The following is a 27455-nucleotide window of genomic DNA, read 5'->3' as shown; positions in this document are numbered from 1 at the left end:
ATCCCTTGAGCATCACTATCTAAAACAGTCCACCCACCCTCTCAGCCTTTCAAGGCTTCTGTTTCATTCTTCTCCTGCCTGTCCCTTCCAGATGGACAGTAAACCCCACTAGAGGAGATGCCCCGTTCACCCCAAACCACTGCCAGCACAGAGGACATCAGTGGGTCAGTACTGCTGCAAGAGCGAATGCCTGTGAGCTCTGTGATGGAGCAAGTGCTAGGCCCGTGGGTAGCCCACGTCGCTCAATCATTGCCCTGCTTTCCATACAACACCACATGAAGAGGAGAGTCAAGTCCATATCTAATGAAGTCTGATGCGTCCGCACTAGGTTTTCAGCTTCCAGGTGCCAGATTACTAGATTTAACCCACTAAAGCCCCCAGGAGTTTCTGAAACTATTGGAAATCTTGTCTCCTAAGTCAAGTCACAGTTTATGTTTTCTTCATGGACATCTCTGTGAGCTGCCTGCGTAGTGTCAGGAGCTGTTGGCTTCCATGCCAGCGTTCCAGGTCACTCGCTGACTTATCCTCATTCATCATCAGCTTGCAGTGTGCTGGAGCCAGACATCACATGCCTTCGCTTTTATGCTACTCACATACTCTCTATGGACCAGTGTTTAGAAACATCTTATTATCTTACTGTGTTCCTGAGTTAACAAAATCACCAAGATTATCCCAAACCTTCATTTTATGACCAAGTCCAGGTTCCTAAGTTCCAACTAGTACATGGTTCTACGACTTTCCTGTAATAACATTTTGCTTTTGCCGTTCAAGGACACTTTCTACTGTTTCAAGATTTCCAGGTATGTACCTCCTGGAGAACCTGAACACAGTTGCAAACCCTCCCGGCCGTACAGATACTGCCTGGGCTCACAGACCCAGTGAACCTTAAGTCCACCCACGGAGTCCTGGGTGAGATTCTTTGCTCTGGGTGGGCAGATGTCAGAAAGTGACCACACAGACAAGTGCCACAGGGCTGAGCAAAGAGGAAATCTGGTCCATGATTTAACATTGTCTATGGATTTCTAAGAACCCAAGCTGTCTTTCTGCCATGGGCAGGGCTACTCACAGGCAGATCTAACTAATTTAAAAAAAACAAACATGACAAGGCACCCAGGCCAGGGACAGGTACCACCTGGTGAATTTACATGTTCACAGGCTGGACCTTTTTTCTGGCTGTGTCGTTTGAGAAGCACGGAACAACTGTGGTGCCCTCTGCACCCCCCCCCAGTGGTTCCCACGCCCCTGTACAGCCATGCCGTGTAAGAGTACTGGGAGCATCGAGCAAGGAAATTTAGTAGTACCAGTAGAAATAAGTTTGGAATACTTCACCTATATATTATTTAATATGTGGATATCTGATATTTACTAAGCACTCACAAATTATGTGGCTACTGTGGCACTTACTAATTTTAATTTCCTATTTATGAGTCATTCAAATATTTTTAAAAGCTGAAAAGCTAAGTAAATTATAGATGAAACATTATACAGACACTAAAAATGACAATAAAACGTATAGGAGAGGGTTCTAATATGTATGACTCCAAAGGAAAAAAAAAGTCATAGACTGAGAAATTTGCCCACATGAATATGAAAACCCACAAAAAGGAAATATGTCAAAAATATGAATAGTCAAAAGTGCCAAAATAAACTGATAAACACAAATGTAACAGACTTTAATACATGAAGAATGATTATAAAAATCATATGCACGTCAATGGAAAAATAGGCAAAGGATATGAATAATCACTTCATCAAGAAAAACAGCCAATAAATATACTGTTTGACAAGCCCACTGGTGATTTTTAAAATGTGAATTAAATAGTGTAAGACACCACTTTTGCCTCCCAGACGGTCAGAGATGAAAAGCAGTGTTACTGGCTCTCGCTAACTCACACTGACTGGGTAGGATCTATACATACTGTCTGGAAGGCACTTTGGTGATGGAGCAGATGTAATTTGGTAATGAGTCAAAAGCTTTAACAACATGCATTCCTTTTACTGATAAATTATTTAGGAATGTGTTGTAATAAAATGATCGGTTGAGGTGAAAAAAAAAAAGTTAAGTACAGGACTATTCGATGTAGAGTTTCAGTGGGGGTCATTTCTGTAAACTGTAGCATATCGTTAGGTCCGAGTACTACCCTGACATAAAAATACAGAGACATATGCATGCTGACATGGGAAGATGTTCAAGGAATACTGCTTTGCGGGGAAAACATCTTAAAAACCTTTTATTTGCCCCAAACATGTGCATACAAAAAAAAAAAAAGGTACACATACGTGTCATTGTGACACGCACATACAGAGGACGTTTGGAAGGACTGACCACAGAATGAAATAGTGGTCAGCGGCGAGAGGTACAAGGAGTGTGTCCCCCATTTACTTCTCTGTTTTTTTCTACTGAGAAAAAAACACAATTATTTAAAATGACAATTATAAGGAACATAGAGGAAAATATTTCCTATGAGTGGTAAGTTATGTGAAAGCAAGAAATTAAGTCAGCTACATACAAGTACGCAACTGTACTCACTAAAAACCAGAAAAAGAGAAAATGGGGTAACTGCTGTGTTCAAACTGATGAGGTGATGGCTGATGGAAAAATCTTTTCCTTTTGCAAATTCCCAATAATGTGGTTTTCATAATTAAAGTGAGAAACTTCCCTGAAGAAAATTTGTCAGACTTGCTAGAAGGATCTTGTAACAGACATTACATAAAACCCGCTCACTGCACGATGGAGATTAAATCCCTACTCTACTCCCTGAAAGCACGAAAGGAAACACGTGCGGCCACACTCACACCGTACCTTTGCCAGGAGCGTTTTCCCGCAGCCAGGGGGGCCAGCCAGGAGGACCCCAGCTGGAGTCATCAATCCAAGCGCTCTGAACTGCTCGGGGCTTCGCACGGGTGCCTGTAGAGCACAACACTCACACTGGTCATTACAATGTGTATTCTATCACGTATCTCCAGATGCATGCTACTGACCAGCATGGGGCATCTGGTGGTAAGCACTGGAGTCCTTGCTCCTGAGGAATTTACACTTAAGCATGAGTTCTGGAAACATTTTAAACATAAAAACACAACACTTCAGCATCTTAAAATCAAGATTTTTTTTAAAGCTACCTAAACTTTAGGGTCTAAAGCTTCAGACGGTGCCGTCCTGGGGGATCAGAAGCAGCACTGCCCTGCGGGGTCAGGAGCCAGACACTGCCCCCTCTACGCTTTTAGCAGCTCTGCATATTTAAGTGGATTGTACTTCAGTAACAAACCAGAATGCTCAGGAAAGTGGAAAAGTTAGCATGGATGAAAATCAATCCACAGTTTCATGGGCACTAAACTGCTTTGACCTGAATGAGTGTCAGTTAAGAAAATATTTCTCAAATTGTCAGCTCTTGGTTGAAACCTATATATATATATTTTTTTTAATGTTCACAGAATTCAAGCACAGCCATAAGAATAAGTCTAAAAGGGAAGCCTGGGTGGCTCAGCGGTTAAGCATCTGCCTTCAGCCCAGGGCGGGATCCTGGAGTTCCAGGATCGAGTTCCATATTGGGCTCCCTGCATGGAGCCTGCTTTGCCCTCTGCCTGTGTCTCTGCCTCTCTATGTGTGTGTGTCTCTCATATATAAATAAATAAAATATTAAAAAAAAAAAAAAAGAATAAGTCTAAAACAGATGTCAGAAGAATGAAAAAATCACCACTGGAGGCTTCGTGAGAATCCACCAGGACACATGGAAGAAAGCCTACGGTCAAGCTCATTTAGATATGCAGCCTTGTATGCACACCCGGGCACTGGGCCACAGCGCAGGCAGACACACCTACCAGTATCGCCATGGTGAGCTCCTCCCTGATATCTTCCAGTGCGCCAATATCTGCCCAGGTCACACTGGGGACGGTGACAAAGCCTTCCCTCTTGGCAGAGGGCTGCACTGAGGACAGGGCAACAGTGAAATCATTCCATTCAATGCATAGTCCCTGCAGCTGCTCCTCAGACAGTGGATCCTGGCTTCTCAGCAACTCCAGCAGCCACTGCAATTCATCCTGAGGGGAGAAAGGAGGGGAAAGTAAAAACTACCAAGGTTGCTGAAAAAGTTATTTCGTACTTTTAAAAATTATTACTGCAATATTTCTTTTTTTTTTTTAAAAGATTTATTTATTCATTTAGAGAGAGAGAGAGAGAGAGAGAGAGACAGGCAGAGGGAGAAGCGGGCTTCATGCAGGGAGCCCAACGTGGGACTCGATCCCGGGCCTCCAGGATCACGCCCCGGGCTGCAGGCGGCGCTAAACCGCTGCACCACCGGGGCTGCCCTGCAATATTTCTTTAAGCTATAGAGCTTTTGTGTGTTTTAACAACTTTCTCCACTGACACAGTCATTTATTTTACTCTGCCGAGACCATCCGACTTGGGTCGGGGAAGGTCCATGGACTAATGGAATGCAGGAGGATGACTTTCGCATGCCACACCACAGCTAGCCGGGCCGATATCAGCAGCTAATAATGTTCATTCCCACAGCCACGGATTCCCATTTTTCACTTATAAATAATAGAAAAGCAGCTGAATTTTGAGGAAATGAAAATAAAGTGACTCTGGTGGCAATATAATTCACGGCATGGTGAATTCACGGTAGTCTATTCAGCACACAGAAGAAGGCCAGTTTCCTAGTACTACCCTGAATCTTGAGCCTCAAAGGCAGACTTCTTGCTTCGTGAACAATATAAAAGAACGAGTGAAAAGTAACTCTGTGTAATTCAATTCCTAATATCCTAACATATGTACAGCATTATATAAGGACTATGCTTACTGTTAATGTTAACAGATAGGACTGTGGTTCGCAATCAGCAAGGAAGGAAGACATTTAAAACCAAAGACTGGATGCCTGCTCTGGAAAGCAGAGGCCATGTGACCTGTACAAGCCATAGTCTCTCACACTGAGCTCCTTTGATTACGAAGCCATACGAAGCCCCTATGCAAACCATAAAGTGCTACAAAAACGTGTTGAGTTTTCATGAAGCACCAAGCTCACAGCTGTAGCGCCGACCTTGGACTGACGTGGGCTGTCAACAGAGCCGCATGCAAGCAAGCTCACGGATACAAGTATGCCCGTAGACCACGCTGGTCCACGTAACCAGAAGGTAACCAGAAAATAGAACTAAGTGCCCAGTGCTCCTATAGCAGCTGTCCAGGCCTGGAGGGTAAACACTGAAGCTCTGTGGGCTGTATGCTGTCACTACAGGGACCGCGTGCACACTCTGCCAGGAAGTGTGACAGCAGGGAGGCAATGTGCAAATACCGGAGCAAAGAATTAAGCATCTGCCTTAATTCCCCTGTAATTTCAGTGCACAGGAACAAGCAGTGAGTAGGCAGCCCATGGTTTGCCAACCCCTGCTCCACAATTTCATCATCCATGTTGTAAAATGAATTTATTCAGGATCAGCTAAAAACGTGAAACAACTTGTAGCTTGGAAACTATAGACATTCTAGGTGTCACGGAGAATCATTCCATGGATAAAATGCCAGCAAAACAGAAAACCATGCACCTCACATCCACCAACCCCGGCTGCACATCCCCTGTGAAGGAGCGGCTACAGTACCTGCACAGAGAGCACCGGTGTTTCAGAAGCCGGCTCAGTGCCAACCCGGTCTTCCTGGCCTCCTTTGGAGGGTAATGTTCCCATCTCAGGATCTGTGGGCTGCTGCTCCTGCAGCGTCATCAGGACCCTGCTGACTGCACACATAGCTGCCTCTCGGCAGAGCGCCATCAGATCAGCACCAACAAAGCCCGGCGTTAGGTGCGCTAAGTGACGGAAAGGGAAAGTTTCTGGAAGTCTTAGTTTTCTGCACAAAGTTTGAAGTATTCTGTAGAAAAGACAGGGGCAAAAAAATTTAGATTCCTGACCCACCAGGAGAAACAAACTACTGATTATTTGAGGTAAATTCCGTTTTGAGAGTAGACTAAATGGACATCTGCCAGAAATAAAAGCCACCAGATTCAAGTATACCATGAATTCTATTCAGCACAAAAAGCTGTGTTGAGGGGGATCCCTGGTTGGCTCAGTGGTTTGGCACCTGCCTTTGACCCAGCGCGCGATCCTGGGGTCCCGGGATCGAGTCCCATGTCAGGCTCCCGGCATGGAGCCTGCTTCTCCCTCTGCCTGTGCCTCTGCGCCTATCTTTCTCTCTCTCTCTCTCTCTCTATGTCTATCATGAATAAATAAAATCTTTATAAAAAAAAAAAGCTGTGTTGATACACGTCTTCACATCCAATTTTATATTAGGACAGTTCCTTCTGCAGCTTCACTGTACTCCCTGTGCAAGAAAGTCTGCTGGCCTGAAGCAGAGCCATGGTACCAGCCACGGACATGTGGGCCTCCAGGCCCTTCTTAGAAGGCCTTCTTCAAAGGCCCTTCTTAGACAATCTGCAGGAAGAGGAACTTTACAAGCCATCAAGATAAAGGGCTGGGAGCTCTGAGGCTGCTCTGCTGCTCCAAAGGCCAGGCTGGGTACTGCTTCGTGGGCTTCGGTTTTGTTGCTTCTCAGCTACAAGTGATAGCTGTGCTCATTTGAAGGGCCATCGTGTGTGAACATGCGCTAAACCCTTGGAACAGTGGCTCATCGACACCAACTGCCCACGTGTTATATATTACGACGTATGTACCGTGATATTACAAGTTAACCTGGACAAGCAAATGCATTCTGGAATTTCCAAATTTGTAGGGAAGAGGAGTATTTTCAAGTGTTGAGCGGATGGCGAGTAAGTTCCAAGAAAGTCACTGGAGATCATGTAAGTAAACAGAAGCAGATAAACATTACTGACCCACAGAAACTCACTCACTCTACACAGCAGAACACAAAAGGATCGACCTTAAAACTGTTTTCTAAAGATCCACACCTTCTTTGCTGCCACGCACAAGAATACTAAGATCCTCAAGATGCCATAAGAAACAGCTAACATAAGATAAGTATTATCCCTTTCTCAGTTACAACTTCTCTTTCTGAAAAAAATGTGGGTATTTCCAGTCACCATACTCTGGAAACTCCAAAGGAGACCATACCCATGAAGAGATTTCCAGTTTCCAGATGGCAGAGTGACTGTTGCAGCCAATCTCACAGTGGATGGAACCAGATGGCTGTCTGGACTCCCCACCACACCAACCCCTGCTGTTCTGGAAGCGAACCACAGAACGAGCAACAAAAAGGATCAGTCTTTAGTTTTATAAGGTCTTTCAAAAGCTGCCAACTTTGGTCCTTGGTGACAGGCCCCAGTGTGGCTCCGTATAGACACCAAAGAAACAGGTGTCTGGGGTTCTGATGCTTACAAATCTTACTAAGAAGAGAAAGGCCTCCTGACATGGGTCTCTCTGTGTCAGCTCTAGCTGATGCCCGACGGTCGGTAAAGCCCTAAAAAAGATTCAAACCATTAATAAGGGGTTCTCAGAATAAATGATTAAGGTTTAATACTGTGCTTGATGATAAATAGGATGACTTTTAATTCATTTTTAAGAAATATAGCTTTTGTTTTGGAAGTTTTAGATTTACAGAGTTACTGCAAAGAGTAGAGTTCCATGTACCCCACACTCCTCTCCTATTACTAATGGCAATTCTGAGGATGATTGGCCCAGATTCTATAGAGTCCCCCTAAATGGGAGAAGTCTGATACTTTCATGGATTTCAGACTAAGTTCATGTGCTTTCGGGAAGAGCGTAGAGGCGAAGCGTGGCTCACACGTGTACCTCAGTGCTGGGATGTGAACTCTGACGCCCAGGCTAGCCATTAAGTTTGACAGGGTCTCCATTGGGAGCTTAGGCCCCCTTTCCACACTGTACTCTCTGGGAGTAAGTCGCCATGCCCAGCTGGCATTGAAGGATTAGGGAGCTCAACACTACATCCTTTGGGGCAATGCATCCATGTAGATCTTTTGGAATTCTGCCCCAGAGACTTGCCTCTTGTCACCCATTTATTTATTCAATTGTTCACTTATATTCGTACAGGCCAAGAGACACTTGACTGCCTGTACTCCTGAACCACCATTTCTGAAGAAATGAAGTTGACAGAGAATGACAAATGACCTGTGAGAGGGGATAAAGTCAAATTAACCTTTTTTGAGGTGGTGCACCAATGAGAAGGATTCCTGAGAGCAGGAACTGGAGGCCATCTGGGTGCTGGGCGGCAGAAACAGGGGCCAACAGTGGAGAGCCAAACAGCACATTCTGGAAACCCTGCATGAGAAGCACTATGACCCCCATCTTCTGCATGCCCTCAGAAGACCAGAAGGCCCACTCTGCCAGAAAGATGGGGTGTGCGATTCCTCACTCCTCCCCTTGCCCGTGTCAGGAGACCAGCAGCTAGACCTGCACCTGCAGTGATGTCTCAGCGTCTGTTCCTTTCTTTTCTTCTCTTTTCTTCTTTATTTCTTTTTAAAGATTTTATTTATTCATTTGTTTCTTTTTAATTTTTTTAATTTATTTATGATAGTCACACACACACACACACACACAGAGAGAGAGAGAGAGAGAGGCAGAGACACAGGCAGAGGGAGAAGCAGGCTCCATGCGCCGGGAGCCCGACGTGGGATTCGATCCCGGGTCTCCAGGATCACGCCCCGGGCCAAAGGCAGGCGCCAAACCGCTGCGCCACCCAGGGATCCCTTATTTATTCATTTGAAAGAGAGAGAGAGTAAGCAGGGGGAGGGAGAGGGAGAAGCAGACCCCCCACCCAACAGAGAGCCCAAAGGCAAGGCTCAATCCCAGGACCCTGAGATCATGACCTGAGCCAAAGGCAGACTCTTCATGCCTGAGCCTCCTAGACTCCCCTCAACATCTGTTTCTGAAACATCTAAAGTGACTCAACAAAAACCATCTATAGAAACTGACATTTGGAGTTTTCTAGCTAAAATGTTAGCTGGCCATCTATCTGCTTTACAGTGTCACTCGGGCTTCAACAAAACAGCTCACACCACAGGTGTCCCGTCAGCCTCAGTCTCAGAACAGAATGGTCAGCCAAGGTCTGCCAATCAAAGAAAGTACCCGTGAAAAGAATATTAATCAAACAATCATCAAGACTCACAACACAGCAGGAACTGTTGCTCTGACTTTACACATAACTTCTCACTGCCTCTCCCTGTGACAGAAGGCACAGGACAGACCAACACATGTCTGTACATAGACACTCAGGAAACAGAATGGGAAAAAGTCGTAAGAAAGTTAGCAAATGAAAACAATACAACTAGGAATTCCAGTTAAAATGGTGAAGAAAGGTAGCACGATCCCGATACAGGACTTGGGTCAGCAGGGAACAGTTATTTATACAGAGAAATGAAAATGCTAAATACGGTTACCTTGAAATTCATAATATGATTAGACACCACAAACCTGTGGGTATGGTTTGGGTATTAGAACTATTAAAGAATTGTTTGTGATGTATGTCACGGTACTGTGAGATGTTAAACAGTCTTTATCCATTAGACACCAAAGCATTTATAGTTGGAATGAACAGTGCCTGGATTTTGCTTTAAAATGCTCTAGGATGGGCAGCCCGGGTGGTTTAGTGGTTTAGCGCTGCCTTCAGCCCAGGGCCTGATCCTGGAGACCCGGGATTGAGTCCCATGTCAGGCTCCCTGCAAGGAGCCTGCTTCTCCCTCTGCCTGTGTCTCTGTCTCTCTCTCATGAATAAATAAAATCTTTTAAAAAATAAATAAATAATAAATAAAATAAAATGCTCTAGGAAAAGGGGGATAGATAGAACAAGATGGAAACTGGGTGATGAGACATGGGCTCATTAGTGTCAGAGTTTTCAAGCCCTCCTGGGACTGGGAGGTGGGGCCTCTGGTGCCTCTCCTGAGTCCACAGAACAGGACAACAAGAATCGTGGCCACGGGGTCCCGTGAAGGGGGCCACATTGCGGAGGTGGGGTGAAGAGAGACGCATGGACAAGCAGGTTCATGGTAAGCCCAGCCCTGCAGCTCCAAGCTCCAGCTGCTGTCTCTCCCTGAGACAGAACCTGAGTCCTGTACCCATAGGACTTGTGGGAGACAGTTAGTTAAAGGACTGGTTTAAGCCACTCCATGTTGCAGTGGTTTGTTCTGCAGTAACAGAAACTGGGACAGTTGTACCAGACTGCTCTGTGTACACGGGGATTTTCCATAACAGGATGCTTTTCAAGTCCAGGAAAACATCAACAGCTACCTTAGAACTCCTATGTGTCGGAAGTTGTGCTTAACGCAGTCCTTGCCAGAAGCCTTTCAAAGTGACCACATTTTCACCATCTTACAGATAAAATGAGGCACCATCCCTACGATTACTTCATCACAAACAAACACACAAGAGCTAGTGAACACTGGCTATCCAGAAAAAGGCCCAGGCCCAAAAGCAAAGCTGGGATTCCTGGTCTCCAGGTCCTGGTACCACCACCTCTGGACAGCACCGTCACCTGGACCTGCTGACCTCTGAGATCACATGCTAGAGCACCCCATGTTTGGGCCACGGTCTTTCGCCCACTTGCTCTGGAGGTCAGTGGGTACCTGAGCTCACCCTTTACCAAGTGCTGCTGTTTTCTATGACTCAGACCCTATGGCCTAGGTTTTCTTCTTAAATCCTAAATCTCAGCTCCGTCTCTGCCTGGACCTGGACCATTGAGCATTACTCACGGAAAGAAACCCCAAGACCAGGCCTATGGGCACCCTCCCCCGCCAACCCTAAACAAAGCCTTAAAACCCTGTTATCCTAGCTGGCTCATCTTGAGTCAGTCAAGACCCTCATCCTCCTCCAACCTCTATGGGTCACATGCCTGACTTTCACCACATGCTCTCTCTGCTTAATTCCCGGAGGAAACACCCTTTTCCAGCAAGCCCCCTGGCCATCTCACCCTTTTCCCTCCACTGCCACTCCAACAGAGGAGCCCTTGCACCCTAGCCAGGACCTCACACGGGCTCCAGCCCCCATTCCTCCCACCTGCTGCATCCTAAAAAAGTCCCCAACACCCCAAAATCCCTGGCGCACAACCACCTCCCTGTACTCTTTTGCAGTCACACCTCCCCTGAGCGAATCACGTAAGTCCACTGGGTCACTCCTTCCACTCAACCACTCGACTGGGATACTGCCCAACTGGCCTCCTCGCACAGCTCAAGTCACTGGGGCCACCAGGTGCTCAGGTCTAGAAACAATTCCCAGCCCTGAGCTCTCATGACTCCGTCCTGAGGGAAACATACGCTTCCCCTCACTCCCATTACAGACATCCTCGTTTCCTGGCACTCTGGCCACTCCTTCTGTACTTTCAGCCTGCCCCAGGGCTTCCAGCCTCTGCTCCTCAAGCTCAGGTCCTGCTGGTCTACTTTAATGTGCTGATGATTCCCCAGCTTTCCCTTCCTCAGAGCTCAGTACTTGTCCAACTGCCAACTTGACAACTCTATGTGGACAGCCTACAAGCATGCCAAGCTCAACTGCCCTGATCTACTTCATCCCTCCCCAAATCCTCTTCCATAACTGCTCATCTACAGTATTTCATATCCCCTCAGAGAAAACCATCAGCACAGATGCTGAAATCAGAGACCTGGGAATATTCCCTTCTGCTCAATCATAGCCCCCCCTTCCATGCATTTGTTCAGCCAAGAAATGCAACGCACTGGCTCTACTTGCAAAATGACTGATTGCTCCAGCTGTGCCCCCTCCACACTCCCGCCACCTGGTACCCATTCCAGCCGTGCCCCCTCCACACTCCCGCCACCTGGTACCCACTCCAGCCATGCCCCCGCCATGCTTTAGTTATCTACCCATATTCCCACCTTCTTAATCCCAATGCCATCTCATATGGATTTATAGGAGCCCCTCCCTGGGTTACCAGAACCCACTCTTGTTCTTCTTTCATTCATTCTGCATGCTGTAGCTATAGTGATCTTTTCAAAATAGAAAATCTGTTTCCATCAGTGTCCTGCTTAATTTAATTGCTTTAATTCCTTCCTACCTCTCACAGAGAAGTCCAAAGTCCTTACCAGAGGTACCTGAACTGCCCTCTGTGTACCTCAATAGCCTTTTCACACCTTCTCTCTTCTTCTACAGCCATAGTGTCTTCCAGGTACCTGGACTCACTGGGCTTGGTCACAATGGGGCCTTTAGTCGTGCTACTCCTGCCTGGAATACCCTCACTTGCCATGTGATCAGTTCACTGCTATTACTCTTAAAGTCTCAGCTTCCTCAGAAGAGCCTTTAAGAACCCCTAGACCAGGTCTGCTTTGCCTGATACATCCTCCCTAAGACCCTGTTTTTATCTTTTTGTACTCGTCTTTCTTTTAGTCACTCACACTAATTACTGAAGTGTCAACCACTGTTTCTCCCTCCTTAGTCCACAAAAAGGTACTTAAATATTTCCTCAACTAATGAATGACCTTCTAACAACTGGTGATACACTGACATACCTCAATTCTACTTATGTATTTTCCCCATCTTAGAATTTAACACGTTATCTGCATACAATGATATAACTATTTTGCTTTTGCACTCAGAGCTAGACACAAGTAAAAAAGTAGGAAAACTGCATACTGCCTTTGTCAAAAATTCAATCAGAAATACTCTTTCTTGGGGCGCCTGGTTGGCTCAGTCGCTGCAGTGTGCGACTCTTGATCTCAGGGTTGTGAGTTCCAGCCCCACATTAGGTGTAGAGATTGCTTAAAAATAATTAAAATCTTAGGAGTGCCTGGATGGCTCAGTCAGTTGAGCGTCTTGACTCTTGATTTTGGTTCAGATCATGATCTCAGGATTATGGTCTCTGGAATGTGTGCACATGTGTGCACTTGCTCATTCTCTCAGATAAATATATTTTTAAGTAATAATAATGATACAATCTTAGGAAAAAAAGAAAAACTCTTTCTTAGGGGATAATGGGTGTGAAATAGGTACTGAATTCCAAGGCTGAAATTGCAAGATGAAAAAGTTCTAGAAACTTGCTGCAAAGTGAATAAAACTAATATTACTAAAACATATAGTTAAAAAGTTATGATGATAAGTTTTATGTGTTTTTTACAAGAATAAAAATATTTTATTTTATTATTTTTTTTTAATTTATTTATTTATGATAGTCACACAGAGAGAGAGAGAGAGAGAGAGAAAGAGAGATGCAGAGACATAGGCAGAGGGAGAAGCAGGCTCCACGCACCAGGAGCCCGATATGGGATTCGATCCCGGGTCTCTAGGATCGCGCCCTGAGCCAAAGGCAGGCGCCAAACCGCTGCACCACCCAGGGATCCCAAGAATAAAAATATTTTAAAATATGCTTCCTTAAAAGATTCTCACTTGTAATTATATTCAAGAGTCATAGTCATCCTCTTTCAGGCTTTGAACCCTGCTCTCCCCAGGTGGCCTTAAGCACAGTAGACACTTAACACCGTCTTCGGTTTCTGACAACTTGTGCTGGCCTCCGGGACTAAGCCGGAGTGCCCAGCCTCCATGAAACTATGCCAGGAGTGCCTACAGAGCTCACTCTGAGTCTACAATAGTGTTTAGACAAATTGACAAAGGCAGCCATCCTAAATGTAGATACCAGAAATATCTGGATCCCATTAAGTATACAAGAAAAAGGCACCATTAGAGGAGGAAACTCTGACAAACTTCCTAATAGAGTGACTGGACTCCTCAAGAAGTGACACTGTGAGCCTCCCTACATGATGTTAAGGACACCTCACTGCCCAGGGAGTATTCCTACTCAAAGCATCTAACCTGAGTGTCGTCAGGAGGAAACAATCAGGAACATTCAAATTTCAAGGCACCTAGAAAGTACTGACGTCACGAACACGCTTCCTCCCCGAGGAGGCAGGTGAGGTTATAGGTTCGATCCCAGAGTGGATGTTAGGTAAAACACAAAACTACACAAACAACTAAACAGGTACATTCTGGAAGCAAATGGGAAATCAGAACAGACTGTATGTTGAGGTAATGCTCAACATGTGTTTGCTGAATAAACAGGAACCACTTACATGTTAAATATCACTGAGCCGCGAGTCTAAGCACACGTGGATAAACATGAATGGCTGAATGTGCAGGACCACACGTGTGGGAATGCAATCAGCACACGCCTGACTGTGACGATGGCAGCAGAGGAAGATGCCAGCCAATGATCCAAAACCATGAGGAAGGACAATGCGTTCCTTCCCCCTTTCTCCCCATGTGCCCTGTGAGCACTTCTCCTGCACCCCCAGCCTCCTGACCTGCACTGCTCCCTCCCTCGTCGTCCCAGGACTGTCCCCTCACTGCACACCATTCTTCCAGAAAGCTGCTGGGGACCACAGATGCCACAGCTAGTGTCCCGAACCTAAGCCACAAGCCACCAAGAACCCAGTATTACAGGAGAACTCTTTGTGGGATTCCTGCTCCTAAGCCTCAACAATGCCTCCTGTGCGGTCTTTGCTTCCTGAGATACTGGTGGACATTTCTCTGCTCTGTGGACACTCAACCCCACCTCCTAGGACAGGATGGCCCTGCAACGAACACATACAGCTTGCAGCTCTCCAGCTGCCTCTTGTCATAAAACCTGTGGTCTTAGGTAGGTTAGCACAACAGATGAGTGTGGTGTTTGACATAACCTCCACGCAGGTCAGCAAGCTCGGCTCCATCCCATGCCTTCCCACACTGTCCCTTAGCTGATCAGCCAACCGAACATCACCAGCCCTAGATTCAAAATCAAAGTTACTGGCGCAAAAAACGAAGAGAGTAAAAAGGTTATGTGGTATTTGTCCCTCCTCGTTTCCAAAGTGTTCAGTTCAGATGTTAGTAAAATTCATCTGACAAGAGTGTACCTTTCCCTGGAGGCTTCGTCTGGGATCCCAAGGCATATCTCTCGATCAAACCTTCCTGCCCGCCTCAAAGCAGGGTCTAAGGAGTCCGGTCGGTTAGTGGCTCCAATGATGAGGACTCGGGCCGTTGCAGCTGTGGTATTCAGATCTAGTAAGAATCAGACACAGGATGAGGGCTAACGAGACACCGGGAAAGGACGACAACGGCATCTACCTAAGTAGTGTGAGCAAGAAGAGAGTGTCACATGTTTGACAGCAACATTTATACAAGCTAATGTTTACTAATTATCAATTAAGGGAGAGAAGTGAGGAGAATAAATACACACTTTGTCCTCAAGCAGCTCACAGTCTATGGAGAAACCCACCAGACGAATCCTGTGCAGCACAGGGAAGGGAAAAAACAAAGCGGAGGGAGGGGCAAGATGGCGGAAGAGCAGGGTCCCCAAATCACCTGTCCCCACCAAATTACCTAGATAACCTTCAAATCATCCTGAATATCTACGAATTCGGCCTGAGATGTAAAGAGAGACCAGCTGGAATGCTACAGTGAGCAGAGTTCGCGCTTCTATCAAGGTAGGAAGACGGGGAAAAAGAAATAAAGAAACAAAAGGCCTCCGAGGGGGAGGGGCCCCGTGAGGAGCCGGGCTAGGGCCGGGGCGAGTGTCCCCAGGACAGGAGAGCCCCGTCCCGGAGAAGCAGGAGCTGCACCAACCTTCCAGGGTGGAAAGGGGCTCGCAGGGAGTTGGAACAGGACCCAGGAGAGCGGGGATGCCCTCAGGCTCCCTGGGACACTAACAGACACCTGCGAGCGCAGGAGAGTGCTCCGAGCTCCCTAAGGGCTGCAGCGGACCCACCGGAGCAGCTCGGAGGGCTCGGGAGCCGCTCCAGGGAGGGAGCTGCACGGCGGGAGCGCGAATCCAACAGCGCAGGCCCCGGAGCACAGGGCAGGCCCCGGAGCACAGGGCGCCGGGACACAGCCCAGGATCCCGCCTCCCCCTGGGACAGGCAGAGGCCGGGAGGGCCCGGGAGGGCCCAGGACAGCGAGGACGCTCCTGCCCCTGCCCCGAGCTGAGCAGATCAGCGGCCCCGCCCCGGAGCCTCCAGGCCCTGCAGACGGAGAACCGAGAGCCCCGAGCCCCGTAGTTCCTGCGGAGGCTGAATCCAGGCTTCCAGAGTTGCCATAGCAACTGCGGCTGATCCTCCTGGGGCCCCACAGGGTAAACAACCCCCGCTGAGCCCTGCAGCAGGCAGGGGCAGAGCAGCTCCCCCAAGTGCTAACACCTGAGAATCAGCACAGCAGGCCCCTCCCCCAGAAGACCAGCTAGACGGACCAGTGATACTCCCCCGTGTTCCAATACAACTTGTTTTTGGCCACTCTGCACTGAGCAAAATGACTAGAAGGAAAACCTCACCTCAAAAGAAAGAATCAGAAACAGCCCTCTCTCCCACAGAGTTACAAAATCTGGATTACACTTCAATGTCAGAAAGCCAATTCAGAAGCACTATTCTACAGCTACTGGTGGCTCTAGAAAAAAGCATTAAGGACTCACGAGACTTCATGACTGCAGAATTTAGATCCAATCAGGCAGAAATTAAAAATCAATCGAATGAGATGCAATCCAAACTAGAAGTCCTAACGACAAGGGTTAACGAGGTGGAAGAACGAGTGAGTGACATAGAAGACAAGTTAATGGCAAAGAGGGAAACTGAGGAAAAAAGAGACAAAAAATTAAGGGACCATGAAGACAGATTAAGGCAAATAAATGACAACCTAAGGAAGAAAAACCTATGCTTAATTGGGGTTTCCGAGGGCGCCGAAAGGGACAGAGGGCCAGAATATGTATTTGAACAAATCCTAGCTGAAAACTTTCCCAATCTGGGAAGGGAAACAGGCATTCAGATCCAGGAAATAGAGAGATCCCCCCCTAAAATCAATAAAAACCGTCCAACACCTCGACATTTAATAGTGAAGCTTGCAAATTCCAAAGATAAAGAGAAGATCCTTAAAGCAGCAAGAGACAAGAAGTCCCTGACTTTCATGGGGAGGAATATTAGGGTAACAGCAGACCTCTCCACAGAGACCTGGCAGGCCAGAAAGGGCTGGCAGGATATATTCAGGGTCCTAAATGAGAAGAACATGCAACCAAGAATACTTTATCCAGCAAGGCTCTCATTCAGAATGGAAGGAGAGATAAAGAGCTTCCAAGACAGGCAGGAACTGAAAGAATATGTGACCTCCAAACCAGCTCTGCAAGAAATTTTAAGGGGGACTCTTAAAACTCCCCTTTAAGAAGAAGTTCAAGTAACTCTGAACGTGAATGGGCTTAATGACCCCATCAAAAGGCGCAGAGTTTCAGACTGGATAAAAAAACAGGACCCATCTATTTGCTGTCTACAAGAGACTCATTTTAGACAGAAGGACACCTACAACCTGAAAATAAAAGGTTGGAGAACCATTTACCATTCAAATGGTTCTCAAAATATACCCTAAAAACTATAGAACACTTCTGAAAGAAATTGAGGAAGACACAAAGAGATGGAAAAATATTCCATGCTCATGGATTGGCAGAATTAATATTGTGAAAATGTCAATGTTACCCAGGGCAATTTACACGTATAATGCAATCCCTATCAAAATACCATGGACTTTCTTCAGAGACTTAGTACAAATTATTTTAAGATTTGTGTGGAATCAGAAAAAACCCCAAACAGCCAGGGGAATTTTAAAAAAGAAAACCGTATCTGGGGGCATCACAATGCCAGATTTCAGGTTGTACTACAAAGCTGTGTTCATCAAGACAGTGTGGTACTGGCACAAAAACAGACACATAGATCAATGGAACAGAATAGAGAACCCAGAAGTGGACCCTGAACTTTATGGTCAACTAATATACGATAAAGGAGGAAAGACGATCCACTGGAAGAAAGACAGTCTCTTCAATAAATGGTGCTGGGAAAATTGGACATCCACATGCAGAAGAATGAAACTGGACCACTCTCTTGCACCATACACAAAGATAAACTCAAAATAGATGAAAGATCTAAATGTGAGACAAGATTCCATCAAAATCCCAGAGGAGAACTCAGGCAACACCCTTTTTGAACTTGGCCACAGTAACCGGAGAAGGACAGTGTATGTTCTCATTCATTTGGGGAATATGAATAATAGTGAAAGGGAATATAAGGGAAGGGAGAAGAAATGTGTGAGAAATATCAGAAAGGGAGACAGAACATAAAGACTTCTAACTCTGGGAAATGAACTAGGGGTGGTGGAGGGGGAGGAGGGCGGGGGGTGGCGGTGAATGGGTGACGGGCACTGAGGGGGACACTTGACGGGATGAGCACTGGGTGTTATTCTGTATGTTGGTAAATTGAACATCAATAAAAATTAATTTATAAAAAAAAATAAAAATAAAAAAATAATAAAAATAAAAATAAAAAAAAAAAAGAAAAAACAAAGCGTCACAGTAACTCCATGGAAGACAGCATGGGTTCTTGGGGCTCACAGTCAGGGAAGGCCTTGGAGGACAAGCCATTAGCAGATCCAGGTTAGCAAAATTACACGTGAACCAAGGAGTGAGGGACCACAGAGGCACAGACGTGCATGGTATGCTCAGAGAGGGGCCCGCCAGGCAGTGACTTTTTAGGAAAAGTAGAAGGTGGGGCCCAGCATGTCTTATTCTCTCAAGGGAGGCAGGGAGTCCGAGGCTGCACCCCTCCCAGGTAACGAAGTGGTACGATGATGCTAAAAGTAAGGAATGTACAGACTAGTCTTTGCCGACGGGAAGGCAAGAAAGGCTCTCCTGATCAGATCTGTGTTTTGGAAAGACAATTCTACCAGCAGAGAATAACAAAGGCAAGCAGTGTTCCCTGCAATGAGTTTATGTGCTTGTGGCCGTCAGGGGACAGAGGAGGGAAGGCAGGACACAGGGAGAAGCCCAGGTGCATAGTGAGTCCCTGAGGAGGGTCAGGGGAGCACATCGTCTGCACAGGGAGGAGAGGATGCAGCCGTGGCAGCACAGGCTGTCGGGTATCCGACAGGCAGCAGGGGGAGGAGCCAGTCGCTGGTCAAAATTCAAGGGTTCCAACTCATCCGTGATTCCTGAAGAGCTGTATGCAGATAGCCAGCGGCAAGCGGGCAGAAGGCGACAAGAGAGGGCCGAGTGTGGAGCCTGTCAGACCCTGTTAGTCTGAGGGACGGGTAGGTGGAGGCAGCCATGTCAGGGAGCTGCTAGGGAGCAGCCAGAGTGCCCGGCCAAGGAGAGGAAGGCAGTGTTAGTGCTCAGGCCACGCATGCCAACAGCCCAGGGTGATGCGGCCCATGGGACCAAGCGCTCTCGAGAACCACCACGCTGATGCTCTCTGGCCGCTCACTGCGCGCGAGATGCAAGGGCACAGTCGCCTCCTCGGCCAACCTCTGCCACACCTGTGACAGGTAGGTTCTCAGACGAGGACACTGAAGAACAGAGGTTGGGACAGATGAGCGTGAAAGCCACCAGACGATCCTCCACAACTCTCCCAGGATTAGCTTCAGCTATACGTAGGGGACAGACATATAACGGGGGTACAGTGTAGACCAGAACAGAAACATCAACGTGTATTCAGCAGACAGTGACTACTCCTTTGATAAAATTTTGGATTGAGAAGAGAGGCACAAGGCGGTCAGCCTGAGTGAGACAGGAAGGTTCTTAAATACTTTTTGAAAGTTGCATAAAAGCTCAAGGAGGGGATTCATGCTCGAGAGCTCATAAATGAGCAGGAGAAACTATAGGAAAATGAGGTGGCACGGCACAGTCACCGCACACAAGCTTCCCAAGAAGGTGTGCCTCCACCAAATACCGCCTGTTTGGAGGCCGGAACAGAGCCCAAGCCACCCCCAGGCTGCTTCATGCAAGTTCTAATGCCCATAGCTACAATGGCCAATGGGACACCTGCTTCCTTGTTCAAGGTCAGGTCACTCAGACGCGGTGGTCTCAGTGACGTGCTCTGAGCATGTCAGGGGTAAGGAACAGAATTCAGTGAGGACAGTCATGGGAATCTGTGAAATCTGCAGTCATGAAATAACCCTTCTACAGGAAATCGATAGTCAGCAACAGAAGTGCTAATGTCAAATACGATTTATTCCGTTGCATAAAAGATAAAAATCAGATCTTAGCCAGGACTGGCCGCCCTCTCCTGCCAGTAGCTTCACGACAAATTCTGTTCTTTCTCTCCCTCTTCCCCAGTACGATGCAATCATGATAAACTGACGTTATGTTAGCCACAAGTTTGAACTTTGGAACATTATAGAAGAAGCAAAGTGTTATTTCTTTCCACACAGAGTAAACCCTGCCTGCATGGCACCAGCTCTCCTAGACAAAACACACATTTTTTGCAGGTAGCCTATTAACTGGATACAAGTGTGTAAACATCTGGAGCCAAGCCCTGGCTTTGCTGATGACCCACTGTATCCACTAGGTCCTGGCTTCCTGCACAGCACTTCCTCATAGACAAGATAATATTTTAAGATGTTTTCCAGCTCTTAATAATTAGAATTATGCCTGAGTAGAAGTTTTTTAAATTAGGTAAAGTTAGTTCTCTTAAGTTCTCTTATTACCTTGTTCAAAATCATTTAAAGTTTTCAATTATTAAAATTCAAATTTGTAAACTCCAAATTGATATTTTATAAAATTCTCAAACTGTAGGGGAAAATGACCACCTGGGACAGGCTATTTGGGGCGTGACTGGGTATGCTGAACTGTTGGAAGTTCTCTCTACTCCATTCATAGAGGGGACCCTAAAACACACGCACATATGTCGGAAACCACAACTAATGGGGCTTTCAGTAAAGTTCTAGTAACGGACAATCTGGTTACTCCTTCCACATTGTAAAATCTCTGAAATCAGAATGCATCTACGATCATGTGATAAATTCTGTGCTGCATTCTAGCAGGTGGTGTCTCCTTCTTAGAGGGACATAAAAATGATAACCGCGTATCTCAGAACTGGTAATGATGTAGCTTCAATTTGGTAATTCAGAACACAGGCCTCAGAACATGGCAAGAACATCTTACATGACAACAGTAGAATAAGCAACCTGCACCTAGCACCATGAGAAGCACATGGGCTCCTTCCAATTTTCTTATGTATGTAAACCCCCTGCTATTTCACAGTGCATAGGATCTCATTCTAAAAGTTATCTACCAGGCAGCCCCAGTGGCTTAGCGGTTTAGCGCCGTCTGCAGCCCAGGGTGTGATCCTGGAAGACCCTGGATCGAGTCCCACGTCAGGCTCCCTGCAAGAAGCCTGCTTCTCCCTCTGCCTGTGTCTTTGCCTCTCTCTCTCTATATATCTCTCCTCTCTGTGTATTCTCATGAATAAATAAATAAAATATATTTTTAAAAAATAAATAAATAAAAAATAAAAGTTATCTACCTTCCCTCCAAATTTCTACCTAAATGGGAACTGAAAAACAAGCTAGCTACAGATTGGGAAGAAGTAATTGTAACATGTTTACCAAAGAATCTGCTTCCATAACAAATTAAAATAAAATACCCCCTCAAATCAATTTTTAAAAATTCAGTAACACAATCGGCACGGGATGAGAAAGGGATGTGGGGGTGATACAAATAGCCAAGAAATAGGGAAAGATAATCACCCTGCAATAAAAACAGGTAACTGCCAAGGACAATATGGCAATAACTCCATCTTCACCAAAAGACCATCAAAGATGAAAACACCCAGTGACAGTTGGGGTGGTGGAGGACTTGGACACAGTGTGGCTCTCAGAGGATGGGGCAGCGCATGCTGCAAAACTTTCCTACAAAATTTGAAGTGTGTAACCTCTAACCATCACCTTAAAATGAATAATTTTAAACTGACCATCCATGCAGGTTAGGAGCTGGGCTACAATTCTTCGTTCCATATCTTTTGAAGCAACTTCTCTCTTGGGGGTAATTGCATCAATTTCATCAATAAAAAGGACACAGGGTGCATTTGACTGGAAATAAAAATATCACAAAAGACAATCGTAAATACATGCCCCATACTGCAGCATAGTTTAGTATGCACGTTTTAAAGAATCTTGAAGTTCAGGGGTCGTTCAGCAAAAAACCAGCACTAATAGAAGGCAGTTCCCAGCACATCACTTGATTTTTATCTGACTTAGGACACTGGACAGGGGACAGTGAGAGACCACACATAGGCTGCCAGGCTGACAGCCCTCTTATCCATCTGCACTTTGCAATGACCAAGTCCCCAAAATTCTTTCATAAATGAGGCAAGTGATGCTATGAAATACAACCAGTGGGTGAGCATGCACAAAGCTAGAAGAGGACCACGCTGAGGAAGGAAGGGAGGTGAGTCCCCAGTCGTCCAGTGTGGACCACAAGCACCTTCCCCTTGTGTGTTCTTTGAAGTTCAGACTAAACTAAGTGGAGAGAGGAAGTTAAGAAAGAAGCACCAACCACCTGGAACAAAGCCAGGGACATGGGAAACAGAGATATAGGGGCTCGAGGTGGGGGGGAGGGGGATGGGGATGGCTGGGGAAGGACCGTGGGGGTTCAGGGACTGGGGAGGGAGGGAAGGTGGGGATCAGGGGTTTGTTCAGGTTGGGTAGACACTGGGGGTGACAGTCACATAACATGCAAGTGTACTTACTTAACACCAAAGAACTGTACATTTAAAAATGTTTAAAATAGCAAGTTTAACGTTTCACCACAATAAAAACAAAAAGAAAGGAGGACCAGTTAACATGAAAAATGTAAATAAAGGGACTCATGGGTGGCTCATCAGTTGAGCGCCTGCCTTTGGCCCAGGGCGTGATCCTGGAGTCCCAAGATCGAGTCCCACATCAGGCCCCCTGCATGGAGCCTGCTTCTCTCTCTGCCTATGTCTCTGCCTCTCTGTGCCTCTCATGAATAAATAAATAAATAAAACTTTTTAAAAAAATGTAAATAAAGATGTTGAGATATGCAATCTCCAGCACGGTCCCTCCTAGTTACTGAGTGACACGGATTACACTAGGAGTCAGGCTCAGCAGCTAAGGCACCTCAGCCCCATGGGGCTCACAGCAGTTCAAGGGAGGATCTGGCCCATCACTGGCTGACTGGCTTTCCAGCCTCCCGGGACAACAGGATCTGCCCATGGCCAGGAAAACTCAGTGAGAAAGAGGAAGAGGCGGTTCTGGTCATCAGAACTTGGCTGAAGGGGAAGCATACAGTTCTCAATAGAGGATCCCAGTATCTGCTTGGATGTTCTGTTCTCTGACCCATATGCCTCAGAGCACCCTGCTTCATCGAGTAATGGGGGGGGGGGCGGGGGAGACCCAGGACAGGCACCTGCTGTCACCCGCATTTTGATGTCAGGAATTACAGTGGGAATCCAATCCGTCATTTCTCTGGTAACAGGATTTTCTTCTCACAGGTTCACTTAGGCAGAGAAGAGTTTATCCTGGCATTTCTATGGCTACTCTTACACTGTGATAATCCTAAAGGTGAACAGTTTCACACTGCTTCCACACTGTCTGGTAAACTTAATTTGGGGAAAGTGAAAGTGAGAGCAAATACCACCAGGACAATCTATTTTCAACCCAGAAGCAGCAGGCATGACAGTGTAGAACTGCTCACTAACTGTAGTTACACCTGACTTCAGATTCAACAGATTACTTTGGCCGACAGCCTGTATCAGTGCATCTACTATAAACATTTGGCTGTGTTGCCTCGTATGACCCAATGACCCAACGTGGGTCGGCACCAGACTCACCACAGCCTGCTCAAACAGCTCTCTTAGCTTCTGCTCGGATTCCCCAGACACCCCAGACACAACCTCCGTGGCAGCTACCTTCAGAATTGGGAGGTCCAGTTCCTGGGTAGAAACACATCAAAGAATGGCCACATGTCAAAATGTACCTTCCTACGTGTTCCTCATTCAGTCCCTGTCTCAAAATTCCATTTTTGGAATGCTCAATTTTCTGAGAAACTTCATCTTTCTGTATTGGTTTGTTGAAAAACATTATTTAGAAATCTACAGTTTAAAAAAAAAAATCTACAGTTTTGTTCAAGCACATCGACTGGATGCCTTCCACTTGTCTATACTTTACAGAAGTCACTGTGAGATCCCATTGTCATCTCCAGAGACAGCTCCCCACCCCCCACCCCGACCTCAGCCAGAACAATTTCCCAGTTATTTACCTGCTGGAAGGAGCGGCAGGGTCATGACACACTTGAGTCCTACTCACCCTACTGCCACGTCTCAGCCCTGCACCCAGAGGAGCCCAATGCAGAGGAGGAGCTGCCCTGTTAGTGCACATGGCAACCAGCCTGCCTGCACCCTACTAGCTCTCCAGGCCATCCTGAAAATCACTTCCTTGCCCACAGGCATCCCACAGAAACATCACACCGTATCTTCCACCCATGACTGCTGTGACTGCATACAACATTCACTTGTATGATGGCCATTCCACGTGGCCTCTCCTACTAGATGGGGTTTACTTATCACTGCATTTCAACATCTGCCAGGCAGCGGTCACACAACAGTTTGGTCAACAGAGGAACAAATGAGGCAAATCAGAGCACTAACCTATTCATCACTGGTATAAAACACTATTCTTCAAACTGAAGTCACTCATTTTGCATTTTACCACCTAACACAGTTTCTGAAAAATCTGATGGGACAAAGAAAATATTGCTGCCTTTTAATTTTGCCAACTAAGTATCATCACCATTTCAGAAAGGCTAATTAAACACTAAAAAGTACAAGAACGTGGGGCACCCAGCTGGCTCAGTCAGTGGAACAGGTGCCTCCTGACCTTGGAGTACTGAGTTCAAGCCCCATACTGGGTGTAGAAACTACTTAAAAATTAAGGAAAAAAAAAAAAAGGCCTAAAAAAAAAAAAAGGTATAAGAACATGACTCTGAGTGGAAATTCTCAGTAAATTTAGGTTCTGTGAAAAACAATACAATCCTTAGTTTTCTTATTTACTGCTTTTGAGAACCACTGGCTTAAAGGGAAAGAGAAGTAACTAAAACATAAACTATGTGTTAAAAAGGGGTGTTTGCAACCAGGTCATTTTGCTCCCCACCCAACCCTTGCCACATAAATAACTGGCTGCATTAAAACAAATAGCATCTCACAAACAGCAGCACGAAAGAGGGAAGAAACAGAGAGGATGGATCCTCCTGAGAAGATTCCAAGTGTGGTTCAAGTTGACCGAAAAGGAAGCACAAAGGCAAACAGAACGAAGGAGCAGGAGCAAGACACACGCAGAGCTCACCCCAGCAATAGCGTGGGCCAATAGGGTCTTCCCACAGCCTGGTGGCCCGTGTAGGAGAACACCACGGGGCGGCACGGCACCTAAGTGGTGGTACACCTCCGGGTGACGCATGTGGATGAGCATCTTGCAGACTTCCTAGCAGAGAATGGGATGCACGGTAAGTGGAACTGAGTAGACACTGAATAAATAGTAACTGCTACTATTACTCCTGCTACAGCAGCGTTCCGCACACAGGTTGTAGTTCAAACAATGAAGAAGCTGCAGGCACTACACGCCCTCTACCCCTCGGCCCCCTGACAGTATGAGCCAGGTCTGCCCCTCTGCCCTTCCCAGGCTCCCTTCCACACTCAGTTCCTACCAGCAAAGAGACGCAGGTTGTTTGAATAACTGATCAACAATAAAGCCACGTGCACCTGAACTAACCTTTAATGTCGCATCATTACCTCCCACATCTTCAAACTTCACCCTGGAGACCTGTAACTCCAGCCCCTTGGCTTTAGCTGGCAAACAAAATAGGAGACAAAAAGTGTGTGATTCATTAGGAATTCAGAGTTCTATTTAATAATGTCTAAGGAAACTGAGGTCCCTGGACACTGAAGTCTTTCATCACAGATGTCACCACACCTGGCAGGTCCCCCAAGCATGATGGCAGGGACTGGCACCACCTCTTCCGAAACCCGCCTGCCACCATGCCTGCCCCTGAGGACGCATAGCCCACCTTTCCTCTGCAGGACACCTTCTATTTCCCCATCTGCTTCCTGGACATCTTTCTTCCTTTTGTTCCCTTTGCTCCTCAGTCTGCCTTTCCTTTTCTCATTACTCTCCAGAAGGGAAGCATCTTTGGAATCCTGGGAAGGAAAAGAAACTTAAATATGCCATGCCTGAAACCACAACATCAGTGATGTATTCTTCAAGACGGGCATTCCTGGCCAGGCAGTGGCATCAGTTTCCAGCCCCTCTGCTCAATCATGGTCTCTGCTGAAGACTGGCCACCTTTTCTGCAGCTGAAGCTCAGTTTATAGCCCACGCGTGAAAACTTCCTTTCCAGACTCCTCCTCACACTCCCTGGACACTGAACCTGCAAGTGTATTAGAGCCTGCCACAATCTGCTTATATCTGAGAAATTCTGTATCCCTCATGGAACTGTGAGTCCCGGGAGTGGAGACATTAACCTTTGTCTTGTGTTTCTCACCAGATTTTCACCAGAGTGTCTTCATGTGATGTCTGATGAATCACTACATTAAACAGCACTACAGAGCTGCTTTGAAAGCCATAAGAAAGTATAATTCTGCATAAAAGTCAAGCTATTTCCTTAACCCTATAATAATGTTTTCTAAGAACAGATGATGAATGCTCAAATATGAAAAAGGCCCAGTAATAATTTAAAGGAGAAGGGTTTTGCCAAGTCAAGTCTCATTTCTTGGAAACCACTTACAGTGGTGCTGGCCAAGAGAAATACAATGCCATATACAGAATTTTTTCCCCCAAAAGATTCCATTTATTCATTCATGAGAGACACACACATAGAGAGAAGCAGAGACACAGGCAGAGGGAGATGCAGCCCGATGCAGGCTCCATGCAGGGAGCCCGATGTGGGACTCAATCCTGGGTCCTCAGAATCAGGCCCTAGACCAAAGGTGGCACTAAACCACTGAGCCACCCAGGCTGCCCATATACATAATTTTAAATATGTTCCAATAGCCACGTTTAAAAAAGGGAAAAAGCAATCAGTGAAGTTAATTTAGTATTTAATCGAATATATTCAAAACATTGTCATTTCAACATATAATCAGTATAAAAAATTGAGAGGTCTTATGTTGCTTTTTTTAATAGCAGGTCTTCAAAGACCAATGTGTACTTTTCCCTAGAAGTTTTATAATAACTGAATTGACTATTATTTTATAAATTTAAATTACAGATTTAGTTCCTCATTTGCACTAACCATATTTCAAGTGCTCAAGAGCACCTATCACACCAGAGAGTGAGCCCTGGGGGCATCTGTGGGACTACCGTGGGACAAATTCCTATAAATTCCCTCTCATTGTGTCTGTTGTTAAAAACAGTCAGTTAAGGATGGTGCCCAATGTGTTCACTCTGTGATAATTCAGCTTTACTTTTAGGTATGGTATAGCTGAACCTAGAAAGGTTAAAAAACGGGTGTCTACTTATTCTGTACGTTTTCATGGTGTACCCATTTGTGCAGGCTCCCTTGAGGCATTACCCTTAGGGGAAAAGGAGCCACAAGCTGCTTCAGAGCTCCCTCTGACAAGGACCGACCTTCTGAAACACACGTGCAAAATACCTATTCTTTAACCTGCACTGGTAAGTGCACCTTGGAAGGCCCTTAGGCACTAATTCAACAAATTGACAGGGGATCCCTGGGTGGCGCAGCGGTTTGGCGCCTGCCTTTGGCCCAGGGCGCGATCCTG

The 27455-nt window shown here is 46.2% G+C and overlaps 1 protein-coding gene across 5 annotated transcripts in view; it reads right to left on the bottom strand.

Annotated features, from left to right (window-relative positions):
- The window catches only part of NVL (nuclear VCP like), a 97316-nt gene that overhangs the window by 58709 nt on the left and 11152 nt on the right, over positions 1 to 27455 (bottom strand). For all 5 annotated transcript variants that reach the window (XM_055323674.1, XM_055323673.1, XM_055323676.1 and 2 more), the window contains 9 exons: positions 25745 to 25874; positions 25450 to 25526; positions 25027 to 25161; positions 23517 to 23618; positions 21636 to 21753; positions 14778 to 14922; positions 5590 to 5854; positions 3820 to 4038; positions 2804 to 2908 (listed from right to left, as the gene is read on the bottom strand). In XM_055323674.1, coding sequence (XP_055179649.1) covers positions 2804 to 2908; positions 3820 to 4038; positions 5590 to 5854; positions 14778 to 14922; positions 21636 to 21753; positions 23517 to 23618; positions 25027 to 25161; positions 25450 to 25526; positions 25745 to 25874 — 1296 coding nt within the window. The remainder of the gene's footprint in view (positions 1 to 2803; positions 2909 to 3819; positions 4039 to 5589; positions 5855 to 14777; positions 14923 to 21635; positions 21754 to 23516; positions 23619 to 25026; positions 25162 to 25449; positions 25527 to 25744; positions 25875 to 27455) is intronic.

This window comes from Nyctereutes procyonoides, unplaced genomic scaffold (genome assembly GCF_905146905.1).
Source record: "Nyctereutes procyonoides isolate TBG_1078 unplaced genomic scaffold, NYPRO_anot_genome, whole genome shotgun sequence".
In the NCBI taxonomy this organism is placed as follows: Eukaryota; Metazoa; Chordata; class Mammalia; order Carnivora; family Canidae; genus Nyctereutes; species Nyctereutes procyonoides.
Note: the sequence above shows the minus strand (reverse complement) of the source record. Positions and strands in the feature narration are given on the sequence as shown.